Below are 20,199 nucleotides of genomic sequence, written 5' to 3'. Positions count from 1 at the left end.
GAAAATACAATATTCGGAGCTTGTATACTGCGGAGCTTCCGCCATCTTCAGATGTGGATTGCAACCCACTCCTTCCCTAAAGGAAAGAGGTCCGGGTTGCGAAAAAGGGATCCTTCCACCGGACATCGGAGCTATTGTGTGCATGCGTGACCTGTAGGTCAGGTATGCACACTAACATCCGTCACTGCTCTGAAATGAGCAGTGAAAAGATTCACTGATCCGAAGAGAAGCAGTGAAGCGGCTTGTGGGGACAGCTGATGTTGAATCATCTGTCACTGCGCAGGAGCAATGATGAATTGCTCCATATTCCACAGCGAGTTAGAATGTTAATTAATCGGGGTCCGTTCGGACCATTAACATCATGAATAGGCCCCATAAATTTAAGAAATTGCTGTAGGATAAAAGGACAGTGCCTACAATTTCAACTTGGTGCAAATGTTTTTTTTTTTTTTGTCTTTACTATAAAATAGGTTGTAGTTAAATAATCTTTCAGGATGAGACATAGCATGAAAAAAATATTACAATTTAGTTATCTTGTAACGACTCACATGGCATTGCAATAAATACATGGTTGGTAATTGTTTTACATTAAACTGTGAAGACTTTAAGAAAGTTCTTTACTAATATGGTCTTTGGCCTCATACTAAAATTCATGTGACCCTCGGAGAATTCATTAAGGATTGTTTTTGTTCAGAAGTGGGGAGAGATCAGCTGGTATTCCCATCCACTCCGGTAGAAAAGCAGCTTCGTATTTGAAAAGTTTAAGGAAAGGAGAATCTGGCAAAGTGTAGTTTGATAGGTAGATGAGTTCACCTCGTGCCAAGTACCCAACCCAAATACCAAATGTCCCTATAGTCATGATGGTGTGGTTACAATGTGCCAAGAGGGCAAAGTCACGCCCCGGGGAGCCTTCCTGACCATCCCCAGCAAAGTGAACATCTCCCAGAGAATTATTTATATTCTCTTTACACCAATCCATGCCGTTACTGGTCACCACAAACAGTGGGTTTTCATACTTATTTCGGAAGTAGTCCGTGGCTTTCTGCAAGTATCCTTTGTCTGCGATTACCCCTTTCCAAGTGTTTGGCATGACATGCACGTAGTCTCCTCTACGAACGTGAATCCCTACAAAGGTGACATTTTCCCGTTCTCCTCTCACTTTGGCAAGATAGGCGTTAGACTCTTCTTTTATAAAGTCATGGAAAGTAAATTCTTGAAGAATCTCATCCCTTATGTGATGGTAAAAAGTAAATGAACAAGGGTAACCACCTAAGTTAACATATTCCCCTTGAATATTTCGGTATTCATCAGACATCCAATCGTGTAGCCCATAATGTCTCCATTTGATTCGATTTATGACATCCTGGTTAAGCACTGGCAATCTAATTTTGAAGATTTTAGACAGCTGGCTGTGCATCCCTGGTAAGATGTAAGCTTGATGACCATTCATCTTCGCGAGGGCGTAAAGCGTTGCATACTCCCCCATTAAGTTACCTAAACGGCCAATAGCATTCACTGTCCACATACCGGTCAATGGTTTTGGTGCACTTAGAATAGGTGCTATGCATTTATAGAGATTTTCTCCTGACATATTGTGTTTTATGTTGTTATCTCTAACAATGCCCATGAACACCTTACCATCTAATGTGGAATAGTGAATGTATGAATAGCTCGTAATAACAAGGACAATTAAAGAAGCTCCCATGATCCAGAATAGACATCTGTTCATTTTCCCCACGGTTCCAGCTACAGAGAAATGGAGAAAAAGATGAAAATTAAGCATTTGCTAAATTTCAATTGAAGGTCAATAAACTCCATGCTGCACATTTATATTATGGTTTCATTTTGGAAAATAATTATGGAATATATATATTTGAGAGGCTGGAACAAACGTTGTGTTAGGTCATGTGTACAAAGGTTAGGGTAATTTAAAATGGACAAACCCAATAATAAAAATATGGCTTTATGCCAGTCTACTGCACATGCCCAATTCTCTGGGAACATGCTGTCCATGCCACGTCCTCTGAGACTTCTCTATTGCACATGCGCAAAGCACTGGGAAAATGGGCACCGCACCATTTTCCCAGTGATTTCTGCTGTACTGCAGTGCCAGTCAATGTGGGACTCCAGAGAGGTAAGTAGAATTATGGGTGCACCCATTATAGATACGCCAATGAGTATGCCCTATTCCTGCTGAGTTCCTTGGCAAGCGCTATCTCTGTTTTAAGACAAAAATGTTACATAAAATTGTTAATCTCTATAGATTATAAATTCTACCTGGTTTCACTTTAACAATCTCCTTTGGCAATCTTGTAATGGATTGGTTGTGTTTTTACTAATGATATGTATTTCGTACAATTTTTCATTCCATATGGCAATCATGTGTAAATGGTGTAACCTTTCCAACTACATGATATTCTATGCCAATTACAACTGGGAAACAAACTGCCTACAGTATCTCCCCCATCATTTATTAAAGTAGTTGTCCACTTTTTAACAATCCCTTCGCTAAACCTTGTCCCCGTCACCGTATGCCAGCTTTCTTATTTTTACTGTAGCTCAAAGCCGAAGACTGGGTTCAGAAAATAGGGTTAATGGATAGGAACAAAATGGAAAAGGCTCTTTAAAAAGAGTACTGAGAAGTTATGAGTGGGTTTTTATTTATACTTTGTAAGGGAAAGATTTACAAATTTTAATTTTATTTATCAAATTTGCAGTTAAGAATGAACAATTTGGTTCAGTTTGAAAACCACTTGCCACTAAACATTTACATGGCTTTCACACTAACTTTAATGATAATATAATGTCAACCAACACATACTGCATTGATCTACCTACCTAAAAAGCGAAAAATAGACATTATTAGAGAATTTATTTTCGTATATGCAGGGGCAGATTGGGGACTAAAAGTGGCCCTGATAAAAATTTCTAGACGTGGCCTCACGTGGGCGGCTCCAAATTAGCTGTAGGCGGAACCCTCACCAATAGGGGTAATTAGTACATCACTATACCTGGAAACATCGGTGATAGGCAAGGCTAAAGCAACAAGTAATGGAAGGCGAAGTACACACAACAAAAGGTGGAGCATGTCACAGCAGCCGGACCAAACACACAAGGAGGTTAGAAAGTATTATGTTGTACCACAAGTAATTAAGAACTTAAAACTGGGGCGACATTTCATCCTTTGCACTCACCAAATATATTTTTATAGCAATTTTAGCTACTTCAAGCTATACTCTATTAAACACAAGGAATGTTAGTTCCATATATTGCAATAGCTACATCATTATATGGAACATTACAGCTCTAAATAACTATATATTCCCTGTCATGTCCACCATAGTAGCTCTGACATGGAAGTGGTTTGCTTTCTACTACATGTAATATTTAATACTAGGTATTTATATAACGTACATCTATTCAGCAGTGCTTTACAAAGAGTATTTGGCCATTCACATCAGTCCTTCCCCAGTGAATATTCCCTACCACATGTACACATGAATGCATATGTTAATGGACCTATCCATTAGCAGATAAATTGAACGACTGAACGATATATCGTTCAGTCGTTCAATTTATCTGCTAATGGATAGGCCCTGTACGATGACAGATGCGCACTCCCGCAGCCGATAAATGTTATCTTTCATCTCTCCAACATGTTGGTCAATTATCGCATATCGCTGCCAGATATTAGACATATCTGGCAGTTTATATGCAGTAAATGACGAACGATATTAACAGCAGCTACAAAGCATTGGAGACAAAAAAATCCACTCCCTGAATGATGTCATGCGATATCGTCCATCGTTCGTCTTTTGCAAAATTCTGTCATGTACATAACAGATATCGTTCAGCACAGCCACCGGAATTTTCAATAGATATCTTTTGTCTTTCATCGTTCAGAAAAACATCTGCTAATGGATAGGCCCCTTTAGTCTTTATTAGGAATCCAGCTGCAAATCCCCACAAGGTGTGCAGAGTCAGCCAGCACAGAGGTTACTCCAGAATGTGACATCATCGCAGCTCCTGTGACTCCTTAATTACATGTGACATCACACCAGCTGCAGGACTATAAACAAATGAATTAAGTGGAGGAACTGAGGTAGCAGAGGTTGCTTCCCAAAGCCACTCCCCCCTGCTATCACACCAGCCCTAGCCGGCTTCCAGAGGCTGCAGCAGATGCAGTCCCTAGAAGTCGGACTGCTTGCTAATCTGTGCGCATGTGTGGGATCGCAATCCTGTGCATGTGCACAATTACAGACCCCCGGCCAGCCAAAGCAGCAGTAGTTGTTGGACGTGTCAGGACATTTGAATGGACATTTTTTTCTCATCACCAGTCCCCGGTAGAAAAATATTAGACATAGGCTGACCTGCCTTTTAGACAATATTTACTTTCTGATGCAAGCTAATGTTCTGTAGGTCGGTAATATCGTTCATTGTGAGAGAATGACATAAAAAACAGCCATCTATAAATCTAGCTTATGATAATTGGAGGTTCCAACAAACCATTTGCTCAACATTTCTTGAATTTTAGCCACCAACTGTCAAGGCTAAGGTATAAGAATAATGACTTAGATAGTGGTGGCAATTGTGGACTACAGTAGCAGTACTGGAGGGGAAAAATATACACCCAAACCGCCAATCCATCAGAAATCTGTACTGGATGTGATGGTTACATGATCCCCAGAACCCAGAGGCCGCCAGGATCATTTAAGTCACCACTGGGCCACCAGGGATGTTAACGTTACACTTGGATTTGTAACACAAGTCGTTAAGTTGGACACATTTCAAATTAAAATAAAATATAAGTGTAAAATGCGCCCAGCCCAAAAGGAATAAAAGAATTGTATTTTGCAGTTTGCTCAAAATAAATCCAGCTCTGCAAGGGTAGCTGATGCGCCAGATTTATTCCAGGTAAAACAGTATTATGTGCGCCAGATTGACACTAGGATACCACTATCTCATATGCATCTGGTTTATTCAGGAGATGTTGGTTCATAGTGTTAGCAGTAACCAGTAAGTGCTACAGTTACAGCAGCCAATTTGTACTTTAGTGAAGTACAGATGTGTTCACATACACCCATCATTTAGCGCCATACGTCACGACTTAGATGCCCTGCCACGCATAGAGATTCCCAGACTTCCATACCTATTGCTTAATTTGGCGTCTATGGGGCCTATTCATCATACGATAAATGGCCCGGTAACCATGCAGGAATGTTAGTTTCCGCATATTTACGTTACCTGGCCATTCATCATGAAGAGTTTGATAGGTACCATGCTGTTACTTTGCTCGGTCTATGGCTGTGCACCACTTTCCGTCTCTGCTTCTACTAGCGGGAGTTGTTGTTAACTCAAAAATGTGACAGAATCTGCATCCGGAAGGATGCGCAAAATGTTTTTTAGAAGTTACGTAAAAAATATACAAGATGCAGCTTACATCCAATTCTACATCAGCCCAAACGTCTGAATAATGCTGCAGGCACAGCAAGGAGGATTGGGGCCCTGTAGCATTGTGATGGCCCCATTATGTCATAAAATGCTACCCGCCACAATGTCTACTTCATCCCCACTCAATATCCAAAAGGACAGACAGCAACTTGCATAAGTAAGTAGGAATTTTTTTTTACAGAAGTCTGATATTTTATATGTTATTATGTTTCTACTGTTATCATCAGGGCCGGCTCCTGGTCTACTAGCACCCTGTGCGAGAAATGTTTGAGCACCCTCCCCAATATATTATTATTATAAAAAAAAAAAAAAACACACACATTGTACCTGAATGGGAAAAACAAAACAAACACACACACACACACACACACGACTGCACAGGAAAAAAAATAAAATAATAAAAATCCCGCCCCCACAGGAAAAACATAAAATACACATTACTTGCCCCAGCCCCCCCACAGCAGACTGACCTTACCTGTTGATAGCAGATGAGAAGAAAGGAACTCCCGGTCCTTTGCTGCCCTCAGCCACAGTTGGCATCGGCACCCAGAAGTGGCTGCAGCCTCAGTGACCTGCTGACGGGTCGTCTGCGTGATCTATGATGTCACGCTGCATCTCCGTAGGCAGGGCTGCCATCAAGAGGGTACAGTTGGTACTGGTGTGCCGGGCCCGGGTTCAGAGGAGAGCCCGCAGAGCGCCATTGATCCCACCTATGAACTTCTGCTTCACAGGCAGATGTGTGCCTGTGACGAAGAAGCAGTTTGGTGATAGGATCATCAAGAGCTGCAGCCCCTACACTGTCTGACACTGAATAGCAACAGCTGCAAAAATCGGATTCAGATAGTAGCACTGCAGTAGCGTTCCCTGGCTGAGGGCCCTCTCTCATAGCAGGCAGCTTCAGTCAGGACTTATGGGATGGCCATCGACTATTCGAAAACATTGATGGTTTATGGCCAATGTTGAGTATATTTACCATCGATGACTAAGAGCCAATGGTTCTTAGCCATCGATGAACGAAGTGTGAGACGTTTTTTTTTTTTTTCTCGCAAAGAACGGAGCTTAACCCCGCCCCTGGCACCGCTAAGCCCCGTCCCTGTTTTTTCATTGGCCCATGGGCCGCCATTCTCTTCTGCAGTGGTGGCCATCAAGGGGTGCAAACCATTGATGGTTCACAATAGATGGTTTGTGTGCCATTGATGTTAACCACCAATGTACCCATCAATGGTAACCATCGATGAACACCCCACCGATGGCCATCCCTACATCTCAGCTGTCAGCTCCTACTATTCCCTGCCCCCCAAATATGCTCCTCCTTGATTCTCCTCCTCCCTTCTGCTTAGTGCTCCATGCTGCTGCTGCCGCCGCCATCAGAGTGCATGTATGCATTGGTTTACCAAGTGTGCCTCTGACTCATCCCTCCCCATATGTGCCTCTGACTCATCCCTCCCCAAATGTGCCTCTGCCTCTGTGCTTCTCTCCCCAAACCTCCCCAACTGTGCAATATAAAAATAAATAAATGGTAGGTCCCTGAGTGCACCGTCCCCTACAAGCAGCTGGTGATCACTAGCTTTCGGTATCCCTTTACCCAAACAATGTGGAAAAGTAGAAAGTAGTGTAGTGGTCTCAGTGCTAATGGTGTAATGATATATCTAACAGGATTTCAAAATGGCAAAACAGATTTGTTCTCTTAGTGAATCACAGTAAAAACAAAAGCACAATCCAATATATGTAATCTCATAAAGTACATATATAGTGAAGATAACATGAAACTATATATAGCTCAGTGAACACACTTCATAAACACTTTAACTTAGCTCCAGATCTAAGCAAGAATACACAATAAATATAACCTAAAATAGCTCCAAGTCAGAGTAAATGAATATCGATAGTTCATACCATAGGGTGGATGTGAGTGTCACTTCAGGTACAAAAACAGGGGCTCCGGATAACACCCTGCTTTGGACACTCACCACGGTTTGGATGTGCAGCTACCTACAGTATCTTAAAAGGACCAGAGATATAAGCTTGGGCGTGTCCAATGCAGGGTGTTTTTACCACATTTTTCCTGTAGTACATCCCAGCCATTTTGTTAGATATATCATTGATTACACCATTAGCGCTGAGACCACTACACTATTGTTCCCCTGCCCAGCTAATTTCCCAATGACTCCTCCAATAGTGTGCCTCTCACCCTCTAACAGTGTGCCTCCCACCCTCTAACAGTGTGCCTCTTACCCTCTAACAGTGTGCCTCTCACCCTCTAACAGTGTGCCTCTCACCCTCTAACAGTGTGCCTCTCACCCTCTAACAGTGTGCCTCTCACCCTCACCCTCCAAAGGTGCCTCTAACCACTCCCTCCTCATGTCTTACTCTCCCCCCCACACTCACACACTGTCCCCATCTCTGACCCTGCACCCTGTTGCCACTTCCCTGAGGCTGGTGCATGACAATAAGAATTGGCATGGAAAAATGGTGGAAAGACCATGTACAACACCACAAAACTGAACGTGCATATGGCGGGTAAGCGCACTTTTTTTCTTTAAGCAGCAGCATGATTGACATGCTGCTGGCATTTGGGGGCAACGACGGTCAGCGTTATAGATAGTGGGGGCATGTCGGCCCCCTTTTCTGGGGCTTGCAGGAGCCAGTGCCCGCGTTTCACAGACCCCAGCAGCATAGCTTTGCTGGACATCCTGAGTAACCTGTGGGATGTCTGCACTGTAAATTGGATGCTACGTCTTTAGACGCAGCCATCGGGTCTGAGAAGCAAGGAAAGGCATTAGCACATTCACTCAGATCTAGATGCAGCACCAGGGGCGTATCTATAATGAGTGCAGGGTGTGTGGTGCACACACCGCACACCCTACACCCATAGAGTGTTCTACTTACCTGTCCGTAGTGCCTGAGCAGCCTAGAAAAAGACCACCTCTGCCTGGGCCTAAAGTTAGAACTGGCAGTGCAGCTGGCGCTGCAGTTGCCATAAGGCCTTCCAGTCTTGATCGGTTCAGGGCCCCCGGCGGTAGCTGCAATGCACCCCTTATGGAGCAGCCATCGAACTGGTCCTAGATTGCTCTGCAAACCATAACACTGTCTGGCTACATTCATTAGGAGATAAATTAAGTTTGTACTTTAAGACACATTATCCCCTCTGGAACAGTGCCATCTATGCTGCCAAGCCCTACAGCAATTACAGGATTCACTACAGCTGCAGTCACACACCCTTGAAAAACACACCACCAAGGATGAGGTATGATACCGGTCAGTCTTGAAAGCAAATAACTCACATTAGAAAGCACCACAGTACTTAGGCAAAGCATGGAGCAAGCACATAATTTGTAGAAGTGACATTACAGTGCTGCTGCATTCCAAATATACCTGCCTTACAAAATATTAATGTTCTATGTATGTACATACATCATACTTGCCAATGTACATACATCATACTTGCCAACCTCCTGGCTGCCCCCTTCAGTTTGGCACTGCGAGTGGGGTGGGGCTCAGTGGAGGCAAGCAGGTCTGGTGGCAGGAAGGAGGCGGGCCTGTCTGGGTCATTGTAATGTTCTATTTATGTACATCATACTTGCCAACCTATTGGCTGCCTCCTCCAATTAGGCACTGTGGGTGGGTGGGGCTCATCGGAGGTGGGCTGGCTTGGTGGCAGGGTGGAAGTGGACCAATCTGGATACGTAGCGTCATTGTAGCCCCGCCCCCACTATGCAAAGCAAGGGCCAGAGCAACGATGACACGATTCAACACGAATTGCATCATCATCCTCCTGTGCCGCCCACTTCACTGGGTGGCTCCAGCCTCCAGGAGACTTGTCCACCTATCCAGGTGGACGGGAGTGCCATCCAATATTTGGGAGCCTCCCGGCCATTCCGAGATGGTAGACAAGTATGATATACGTACATATTATAAATACTACACATCTAGTATACATTCATACACCGTGCTTTAGATAAAATAAAAAAGTATATAATCACCCTGCACATCAGTTCTAAAGCACTAACATGATAATGCAACATTTCATCTTCAGATTTTACTCAGCAATGTGTGTTTTGGGGAATTTACATTGACATTTAAAATATTCCCTTAACAGAATTCAACATGAGACTTCTCTTACAGTTAATGTTTACTTACTTAGTATATGCACTGAATAAATATGTCATTCTGTGGGTTATGATGTGATTGCTCAATTACAAACTGATCTTGCAATGTACAATGTAATAATAACACAAGTGTAAAGTAATTCCATCCCTCTCTGACATGCCCTCTATATAATAATAGTATTAGTGCAGCACATGAAACACGAAGAGTTGCATTGGGGATATTTTGCAGCTAATTTGCCCCTCTTTCAGCCAAGCTGGTGAGCTGCTCAGTGTCACTTCTATTCTGTCCTGAATAACCTCACCACTGTGGGCACAGCTGCAGCCATGGACTAGAGAAGGTGTTGTTGGGAGACAGACAGTTGAACTAAAGCAGAAATGACAAAACTCCATGCTTCAATTATTTATCTAATGGGCCCCATACATCAGAGATGGATGCTGCTACCCGGCATCTCAGGATCGCAGAAATCCAACATGTTGGATTTCGGCGATTTGACGATCGCGATCAAAAAATTATTGCAATTGTCAAATCGCAGACATTTAACATGTCAAATGTCTGCGATCCGGCGACGGATTGCAGAACATCGATGGTGGGCGATCTGAAATTTACGATCGCAGCCCTGCATCGCGGCGATCCGTTGCAGATGTATGGGCACCTTAACACAAATATCTATAGCACATGATCTAACCTGAATAGCAGAACTGTGATAACAATGACAGTATACACTACATATACAACAATTACAACATTTGTGCCCTGTATGGTGGTAAATTAATTTGACTTCTGCTAAATATATTATAATATTGGATCCTCAATAGAGTACAGACATTGCATTTTATTTTTGTTCTGGGCATCAAAAAAAGTACCTATTTACATAAGTTAATCACTAAGGGGCCTATTCATCATCACTTAATTTTCACAAAACCAGGTGAAAATGCACATTTTCACCTGCAATTGTAAAAATGACGTTATCGGGCCATTCATCAAGAAGGTATAGCAGGAGATATCACAGATATCTCTTACTTATTATTATTATCAGTTATTTATATAGCGCACACATATTCCGCAGCGCTTTACAGAGAATATTAGGCCATTCACATCAGTCCCTGCCCCAGTGGAGCTTACATTCTATGTTCCCTATCACATGCGCACACACATACTGTACACTCTAGGGTTAATTTTGCCAATTAACCTACCAGTATATTTTTGCAGTGTGGGAGGAAAGCGGAGTACCCGGAGGAAACCTACACAAGCACAGGGAGAATATACAACTCCACACAGGTAGGGCCGTGGTGGGACTCAAACCCATGACCTCAGTGCTGTGAAGCAGTAATGCTAACCATTACACCGTCTGTGCTGCCCTTCCTCTGCAGAATGACCCACTGTCCCCATATACTAGTATCACAGATATCTTCTGCTTACCTTCCTCTGGCGGAATGGCCCGCTGTCCCCATACACTAGTATCACAGATATCTCCTACTTCCCTTCCTCTGTCGGAATGGCCCGCTGTCCCCATACACTAGTAGCACAGATATCTCCTACTTCCCTTCCTCTGGCGGAATGGCCCGCTGTCCCATACACTAGTATCACAGATAACTCCTACTTACCTTCCTTTCGCAGAATGGCCCGCTGTACTACACTAGTATGGGGACATTCGCCATCTTCAGATGGCGAATGCTCCCGCTTGTGGATCGCAACCTGCTCCTTCCCTATGGGAAGGAGGTTCGGGTTGTGAAGAGGGATTCTTTCGGATCCCTCCGCCCCTGTCCGTCTCCTTCCACCGGACGTCGGGGCTCTTGCGCGCATGTGTGACCTGTAGGTCAGGCATGTGCACTCCCATCCCCGCTCCAAAAAGAGCAGTGGAAAGATTCACTACTCCGAAAAGGAGAAGTGAAGCCGCTCGTGGGGACAACTGATTTTGCATCAGCTATCACCGCGCTAGAGCAATCGCGGCAAGCTAGAATGTTAATTATCGGGGTCCGTTCGGACCCCGATAATTAACATCATGAATAGGCCCCCATACCCTTTAATTTGGGACACATATGAATGACACAGGTTCTGTGGTTGGCTGACTTCATGTCCCCAGTTCACCTGGTATTAATCAGCCACAGTACCTGTGTAATTAACCAGGGGTGTATCTAGGGATCCGAGCACCCTTGGCAAGGTCATGGACTCCCCCCATAATTTCAGGAAGTGCCCCCAGTAGTAGCCCCCACAGTAGTAGTCCCCTCTATGCAGTGCCACCAGTAGTAGTTCCCCTTATGCATTGCCCCCAGTAGTAGTCTCCCCTATCCAGTGCCCCCAGTAGTAGTCCCCCTTATGCATTGCCCCCAGTAGTAGTCCACCCTATGCAGTGCCCCCAGTAGTAGTTCCCCTATGCAGTGCCCCCAGTAGTAGTTCCCCTATGCAGTGCCCCCAGTAGTAGTCCCCCTTATGCATTGCCCCCAGTAGTAGTCCCCCCTATACAGTGCCCCAGTAGTAGTCCCCCTTATGCATTTCCCCCAGTAGTAGTCCTATTTATGCATTGCCCCCAGTAGTACTCCCCCCTATGCAGTGCCCCCAGTAGTAGTCCCCCCTATGCAGTGCCCCCAGTAGTAGTCCCCCTTATGCATTGCCCCCAGTAGTAGTCCCCCTATACAGTGCCCCAGTAGTAGCCCCCCTATACAGTGCCCCCAGTAGCGGCCATCCCCCCATAAAGTGCCCCCAGTAGCCACACTCTCCCCCCCTGTGCTGTGCCAGAAAAAAAAAAACACACACAGAAAAAATGAAGCAACTTACCTGATCCAAAACTCCTGCCAACGACCGCCGCTGTCCAGTTCTCCGGGCCCGCTCTCGCTCTGCATGTCATGACGTCTCTCTCATCACTCGCTGTGGGGGTAGCCGGGAGACGGAGCTCATGAGTGAGCTCCAGTTGACTCCCTCTGTGGACGGAGCAGCCAATGAGAGTCTGTCTGATGGCTGTCTGTTTGTTACTGTGAAGGGCAGACTGCTCTCACTGCAGTCTGCCCTACACTTGTGGGGCCCGGGGGAATAGCGGGGCTAATTCAAGCCCCTGGTGTAGTCCACCCATTGGCTGCTGTGGCACTGCCGGATGGCGCCCCCCCCTTTGGCTGGCGCCCCTGGCGTGTGCCATCCTGGCCAATGGGTAGATACACCCCTGTAATTAACATGTATCCCAAATTAAAGGAATGACATGGAAAGCATACTATCCCTTTAAACTAGGACACTCTTGAATTATACAGGTACTGTGGCTGGCTGACTTCAAGACTGCTTTTCACCTGGTTTTATTCAGCCACAGAACCTGTGTAATTCATGAGTGTCCCTATTTAAAGGGCTAGTATGATAAGCCTTTCTATTATCCATGCAATCAAGGATGCTGGTGTTCAACATTCGCCCTGATTAAAGTATGATTTCGGCACCTGTCCACGTGGAATATAAAAATAAAGCTCTTGAAACACAATAGCAGCATTAGTCCTTTGTGTGCGTTGGCTGCAGGACTACATCAGTCATTACTTTAGCCTCAGAGCTGTGACTTCACACATTCTTTCTTGAGAAGCGACAGTCACAAATAAAATGTAGCAGCACTAGCACGGAAGGCTGTCAGTTATTGTTATTACATTTTATTTATAGGGCACCACAAGTGGTCTGCAGCACCGTACATACAGTAAAGGGTACACAGAACATTACACTACAGTAACCAAGTTATAAACAGAGCACAAGTAACAATTAGCAACACAATTCTCCGTACACAATACAGCTGGGAAGGTGAAGGCTGTCATAGAAGTGCTAGAGAGGAGAGCTGTGAGACAGCGGGGAGGAGGACCCTGCTCCTAGGAGGTTACTCCATAGAAGCATACTCACCCATGGGTTCTGGCAGAGGCTGCAGTCTGTCTTCTAAGATGTAACTTTTTCCTCTACGCCACCAGTGTGTGAGAGCAGTGCACCTGCACCATAATCACCTGTCACCTGCTGATTTAAGGTAAGGGGTGTGAATAGAGTAGTCACACAGCCTGGACTAGGAGATACAGTCACTCTGGGCGTGGTGAGTATTTCCTGCTTCATTCTCATGATTAAGAAAAATCAGGTACTGTACAAGGATATTTGCTTTAACTCTGTCTCTATTTGTGTCTCTCTGATAAGAGAGAGAAGTACATACAGTATGATAGCCGACACTAAAATGGTAACGTAACGAGGAAATTGCAGATATGTTGAGTAATCAGTGACCATATTTAAATGTGTGTAACTAGTGGCAACGTTTAATTGTTTTCTGTTTGCCATCAGTACTGCTCTCAAGACGTATTCTATTTTCCATAGTCAACTATAGCTGGGTACACACTTTGCCGATCCAGTGATCTTGCGACGGTCCGATACGATGTAACAATATATCGTGTCTGCGTACAAACTCAGGGCCGTAGCTAGGGTAGTGTGACCCGTGCCATGGCTCAGGGCACTGCAGGGCAAGGGGCGCTGTTTGGGCCTGTCAATTTTCCTATTTAGAATTATTCTCACTTGTAGCTTCCTCTTCTTTTATCCCCAGCATCTCCTGTCCTCTCCTATCTCTTCCCTGGCCCTTCCCCATGAGGCCATGCCCCTTTTTTGGGTGCATTATGTCCCTTTGAAAAATGAGGGGGGCACCAACGCTCTTTCTGGCACAGGGCACCAAAAAGTCTAGCTATGGCTCTGTACAAACTACACAAACTCCCGTACGATGACATGGTATATAATTGCATGATTAATGTAACTGCATCTCATCTCATCGCATGTCGCATTGTCCCATCTGATTTAAAGCATAGGAAGACGCGACTACACGATTCATGATTTGTGTGTACACACTGCACGGTGGTAGTGCAGAGTGATCGCAGGTACCATGGTTGCACAACACATTGTGTAGTGAGCACCTGACCCAGCTTTAGGCTAGTGCCAAGCAAGTGGATCTGTGCGCTCTGTTCAAATGCTCCCACACAGCTGCATGTTGCCCACTGCTCTCATAAAAACCCCACGCAATTATAAAATAAACGTTAATTAAAAATATGAAAAACCTTCAACTTTGAACTCAGATTTAACACTTTGTGCCTCGGCCATGGCGCTACTGAACACAGGCCAGCGGATGAACAAGTCTGCACCCGCCTTGGACTTTATAAACTGTGCTACAAACAGGCTGTTCCTATAAATGTGAGTAGACGTAATATTTTACGGTCTACTCTTATTGGTGACACGGAAATGTGCGTTCTAATGCTGACTACCGAAATGATGATGTCACAGCTGCTCTCTTATAATTGATGTCAGGGAAAGCTGGTTTATTATTATTATTATTTAATTTATTTATTTATTTTAGTCATTCGAGATCTGCAGCAATCGGGGCAAGAGAGAGGGGGCCCAGGTAGCAGAGCTGCAGAGGTGTGGAATGCAGTGATGTGCGGTACCGCACGTCACCGATGGAATGCATTGGCAGCCAGAGAAAAAGAGAAGAGTCTCGGTGGCATTTAAAACATGGAAGTGGCCGAGAGCCAATCACAGCTCGTGGGACGGTAGCCAATCAGCAGCAGTCTCTGCTAATTTGCTTGCTGCTGTTCCACGAGCTATGATTGGCTTGCGGAACAGCAGCTGGCTGCCGTTCCGCGAGCTGTGTCCCGGGGGAACTTGGGGTTAGGCACTCCACTGGGGGGGTTAGACTAGGGGAAGTGGGGGTTAGGCACCCCCGGGAGGAGGTTAGGGTTAGGCCCCCCCCCAGGAAACTTAGGTCTTAGCTGCGGGGAAGGGGGGGCGGTTAGGTTTAACCACTTACAGGGGGGGGTTAGGCACTTGGAGGGGGGGAGTTAGGGTTAGGCACCCCTAAGGGAGGGTTAGGGTTAGGGGGGGTGATGGTTAGATATAGTGAACAAAACGTAACTGTCGGGATCTTCTGTAGAAGGTCTTTCGGCGTCTGTATTTGAACCGCTGTTGTGTTTCATATTTTTTTTTTTAGCATGACTGAGATAGTGAAACCTTTTGCTTTTTGATGGTTCAATGTACACAAACTTTGTTTAAGGCACAAAATTATTAAAATAAAGTATAAAATGACCTATAGGCTGTGTGTATAAGCTGTATATGAAACATAAATGAATTTCAGGTATGTACACAAACTTTGTTTGAGCCGCAAAGTTATTGAAAATATTGTATAAAATTACCTTCAAGCTAGGTGTATATAATACATAAATGCATTTTGTGTTTAGATTTGGGACCTATTCCTAAGACACATCAATATGGTATGCAAATATTCCAAAATACGGAATATTCCGATATCCATAATACCCTTGGTCCCACGCATTTTGGATATGGGAGACTCAACCTGTAATAAAGCTGTGCAGTATATGTGGGCAACCAATATTTACCCCACATCAAAATAAAATGTATGTATTTACAGCCCTTGCATTGCAAGATGGTTTGTCCAGGTTCACAGTTAAGTGCTATTTCTCACTCTATTCGCAAAGCTGAATCGGGCCCTATGTTCCTTTGAAACAACGTAACAGCCTGTGTGGCAACACAGTCTCTCTAAAGCATTACTGGTACACCACTCTCCGTCTTGCAGTCAATGTATATATGTGCTGCCCACGCCATTAGATTCAGCAGGTCTCTATGGTGTAGTGATATCCAGGAATTACAGTCACTTCCCTGTTTGCTGATAGGATGTACAATTGCGTGTAGGAGAGATCTGTGAGCACTTGGCCGGAGTGCTGGGACGGATGTCAATATGAGCCTCTGCTAACAGGATTCGCAGACAGACTGGATTGGTTCTCGGCGCTAGGTCAGTATGTCCCAGGGGAGCTGAATAGCCCTTGTGTGCCAGGGTTCTCCTGTTTGCTGATGTGATATACAAGTTACATGCAGCAGGGTTCTGTGAACACTTGGCCGGGGTGTTGGGATGGATGCTGGTCTGACTCTCTGCTGACAGGCTTCACAAACAGGTTTGGTTGGCTTACGTCAGCACGTCCCTGGAGGGCTGAATAGCACTTGTATGTTGGGTTCTCTTAAGTGACAGAAGCAGTATAAGTGTAGCAAGATAAATTCCACTGGTTCCACAGTACAGTATATGTCAAAGGAAAGAATATAGGTAATTGCCTTCTCAAGTGAAATGCTTAACGCGTTTCAACTATTTGAAAAATTACAGTTAAGAGCTGATTGGCTTGAGCACCATTTATCATACGCAGTGAGTTTTAAAACTTGTTGCGTTCCCAGCAGATTTTCATGGTCAAATCAGACATTACCTTTAAAAATACAGAATGGAACGAAACCAGACTGTTGTGGGGGGATTCTACCCCCACCTTCAATACACCATTGCCGCACCATCAAGGCAGCCCCCCCCAATGTTAAAAAAAACACATGATTAACAATCCATGAGATCCTATTGATGGTTTAAAACCATGGGCCATTTATGGTACAGCCATTGATGGACGTCACTACAGTATACTATAAATTTATGGTATACTGTGTTTGTTTAAAATAATTTTTCTTTTTTAATAAAATCATGTTGGATAAGTTTTTAAATAGATGATCTTGACCTAATTCAATAAAAAAAAATTTTTTTTGAGCATTTTTATGGAAAAAATATTAGCCAGTTAAGTGGTTAAAGAAGGGCAAGGGGTAAGAAGAGGCACAGAGAGCATTTAAGCCCTGTTACAGCTGTGGTGTCTACGAGTGCTATGTGCAAGTCTAACATTTCTGGTTCTGACACTGTAATCGTAGAGAAGCCTCCTTCCACCATTTTTGAACCCTCTGAATATGTGAGGATGAGGAGTAGTAAAAAGTAATGATGATGATGGTTTAGACCTTTTAAATATAGGATGCTACTAGAAAAGTGCAACAGGATGAGGGGGGCATTTGTGTATCTGAAGCTAATGAGGATGTTGATGATGAATGTGTTGGACAAGAAGAAGTTGTGGAGGAGGATGTTGTTTGTGTCAAAGTAAATCAGTCACCAGTGGCAGCAGTTCCTGTCATGCCTGGGCAAGACCAACAAATCTACCTCTTCTGTGGTGAATAATGTTTACCCAAATACTGACAACATTTGTCAAGGCAGAAAAGTGGAGGTTTTGTTTATTGCACTGCTAATATGTATAGGGGGTTGAAGTACTGAAAACCACCTAATGAGTCACCCTCATAATGGTGTCCGGACAATTTAAATGAACGGTTGTGGTGCTCCTGCAGATTCATTTTAACAGTAAAAAACAAAAAGGGAAAAGGAGAAGAAGCTATGTGGAGAGCTCTCTGAAGAACAACACACTTGTGTGTTGAAATAGCATTGAATGATGAGTGAGGGATCTATGCTTGCAATGGGTGTGGTTCATTAGATTGACAGTGTATAGATCGACGGGTACAAAAGGTCGACATGGATGTAGGTTGGCAGGGTCAAAAGGTCAACATTGGTATTGTCGACACAAATGATTGACACTTTTTTTTTTTTGCTTACTAACCATAGTCTTCACCCTAACCATCCCCTTGGTCCTTGATACTTAACCCTAACCGACCCTCTTAGAGCCAGACCCTAACCCTCCGATGCCTAACCCTAAAAAAACAAACCAATCCTGTGTCGATCATTCCATGTCAACCTTTTTTTACCTATTGGCTTATTGCTTGTCAACCTTTTCACTGTCTACTTTCCATCCGCTTGCAATTGGAAATAACAGGCAATATCAGGATGTAAAGGAAGCTGTTCATTTCTACTTTGGGCTGTTTGCGAAAGGCATAGCACAGCCAATGAGATAAGTACTAAGCTCCCACTGCCACTGAGAAAACATGAATAACACAGTGGAGTGAATGATGTAACTTGTAAATTATTGATCTCTAAAACTATAAATAATTACAGCTCAAGGTTATACCTTAAGCATTAGTGACACATCATAAGAGGGATGTAGTTAATAGATCGGTTCATGCTGGTCTAAATCCCGACTCATCCTGCCCGACAAGGGACTTAAAATAGGCATCGAAATGCTGGTGCCTAATTTAATCCCAACGCCGGAAGAAGGTCCCCTGCCACCCCGATCATCCTCGGACAGGTAAGTATAACGCTTAGTCTGGGGATGGGGGGGTAGGTTTAGGGACCCACGGGGGGGACTTAGGGTTGGGCACCCCCCGGGGAAGGTTAGGCTGGGGGAAGGGGGGGTTAGGGTTAGGCACTAGGGGGAGGTTAGGGTTAGGCACCCCGCAGGAGGGTTAGGTTTAGGGTGCGGGGAGGGGGGTTAGGTTTAGGCACCCCTGGGGGGAGGTTAGGGTTAGACTTTTACTTTTAGGCTATTGGCTCTTGATTAAGACATTCTATAGAGTTATACAGTATTGTTTACTAAACTGTCATCCTGTTTGCCACTGCGGTGCCACTATGTTTTATAGATGTGCTATATTGTCTTAAACTGTCTTGTGTGGCTACGATGCCCTGTTACTTGCTAAAGCCATTTCCCCATGTTTTGGTTTTGTATCTGGATTTATCTTCGTGTTTTGATTTTGCAAAACCACTCTCAAGTGTTTTGCATCTGATTTTAAAAACTTTATGAAAAAAAAAAAAAAAAAGCTAAAATCATGTAATTTTTGCAATCCAAACCCCATAATTTGGATTTAAAATCCAAATTCTGAATCATGAGATCAGAACCGCGACTCTGATCTTTTCGGATTTGGGTAGATTCGGATTTCTGGAAAAACAAACCACACATCTGTATTTAAAACCAAAACCAAAAAGTCTGGCATCTGGAAAAAGTCTTTATTTAGTTTTAATAAAGCTTCTACATATCGTAAAATAATGACGTTATGCTTTTTGGCAGGGGCAGTTTAAGAGTGGAACCTGATTCAGACCCGGTCGCTAAGCTGCGCTCGCTCGCTCTGAGCGTTGGTTGCACAACTGCCCATGTGTATAAGTCGTAGTGCGCAAACAAGCGTCTGCGATGTGAAATCGTCTGCTCATAGTACACAGCCTGGCTGCTACTTTGAGTGACAGTGCCATTTGTGGGTGGTAACAGGGGAAGGTGCTTGTGAATGGGGGAGTGGATGTGCAAACGCAGACGTCATTGAACATGTGACTTGGATGATTTTTCCATGAACTGCTCGCACTGCTTGCGGGAGCCTAGGTCTACCTTAAGTGCTGCGAGCAGCTCCGATGGGTCCCAATTAATCATACATTTCCAGGGGATGATGTTTGTTGCGAGTGGCCAGGGGGCGTCTTTAAACACTTGCGAGCGCAATAAGCCCTCGCCCGCTAAGACATAGAGGTGTCCTTACACCGCAAAGAGCGAACGCATGTTTTGCATAGATGGCCCCTTTTTGAGAGCGAACGGCCGCAAATAGCGTCCGGGTCTGAATCAGGCCCTGTGTCCAGTCTCTGTCCGGGTTCTCTTCTTTCTGGGTAGTGCAGGTGAGTAGGGCCACTGCTTGGGGTTTTTTTTTTGTCATTGCAGCTAGAGGGAAATACTGATAGAGAATGTTCTCTGCAACCATTTCTGTATGTGAGAAGAAACCCAACAGAGAAGACTGAAGAATACATGGGGAGGTGTATCGCAGTACCACTAGAGCTCAAGCAGGCTCAGTGGATTGCACTGCTCATTATTCTCCTGTTGGATTCAATTGGTATAGTAGCATTAGTAACCCAGACTATTGCACTATTGTCCTTCCCTTTTTTTT

General features: G+C 44.4%; 1 protein-coding gene across 1 annotated transcript; it reads right to left on the bottom strand.

Moving 5' to 3' along the window:
• Positions 1-401: 401 nt before the first annotated feature.
• Positions 402-13,471, bottom strand: LOC148535464 (galactoside alpha-(1,2)-fucosyltransferase 2-like). The gene is made up of 2 exons (XM_088462641.1): positions 13,420-13,471; positions 402-1,746 (listed from the first exon to the last, which is right to left on the bottom strand). Exons 1-2 carry the CDS (start codon positions 13,421-13,423, stop codon positions 674-676), a joined length of 1,077 nt encoding a protein of 358 aa, XP_088318767.1. The 5' UTR covers positions 13,424-13,471; the 3' UTR covers positions 402-673.
• Between the last annotated feature and the right edge of the window lie 6,728 nt (positions 13,472-20,199).

The sequence above is a fragment of the Taudactylus pleione genome, unplaced genomic scaffold (assembly GCF_031769625.1).
Source record: "Taudactylus pleione unplaced genomic scaffold, aTauple2 ptg000051l, whole genome shotgun sequence".
Classification (NCBI taxonomy): domain Eukaryota; kingdom Metazoa; phylum Chordata; class Amphibia; order Anura; family Myobatrachidae; genus Taudactylus; species Taudactylus pleione.
The sequence above is the reverse complement of the archived record's forward strand: the minus strand, read 5'-3'. Positions and strand labels throughout refer to the sequence as shown.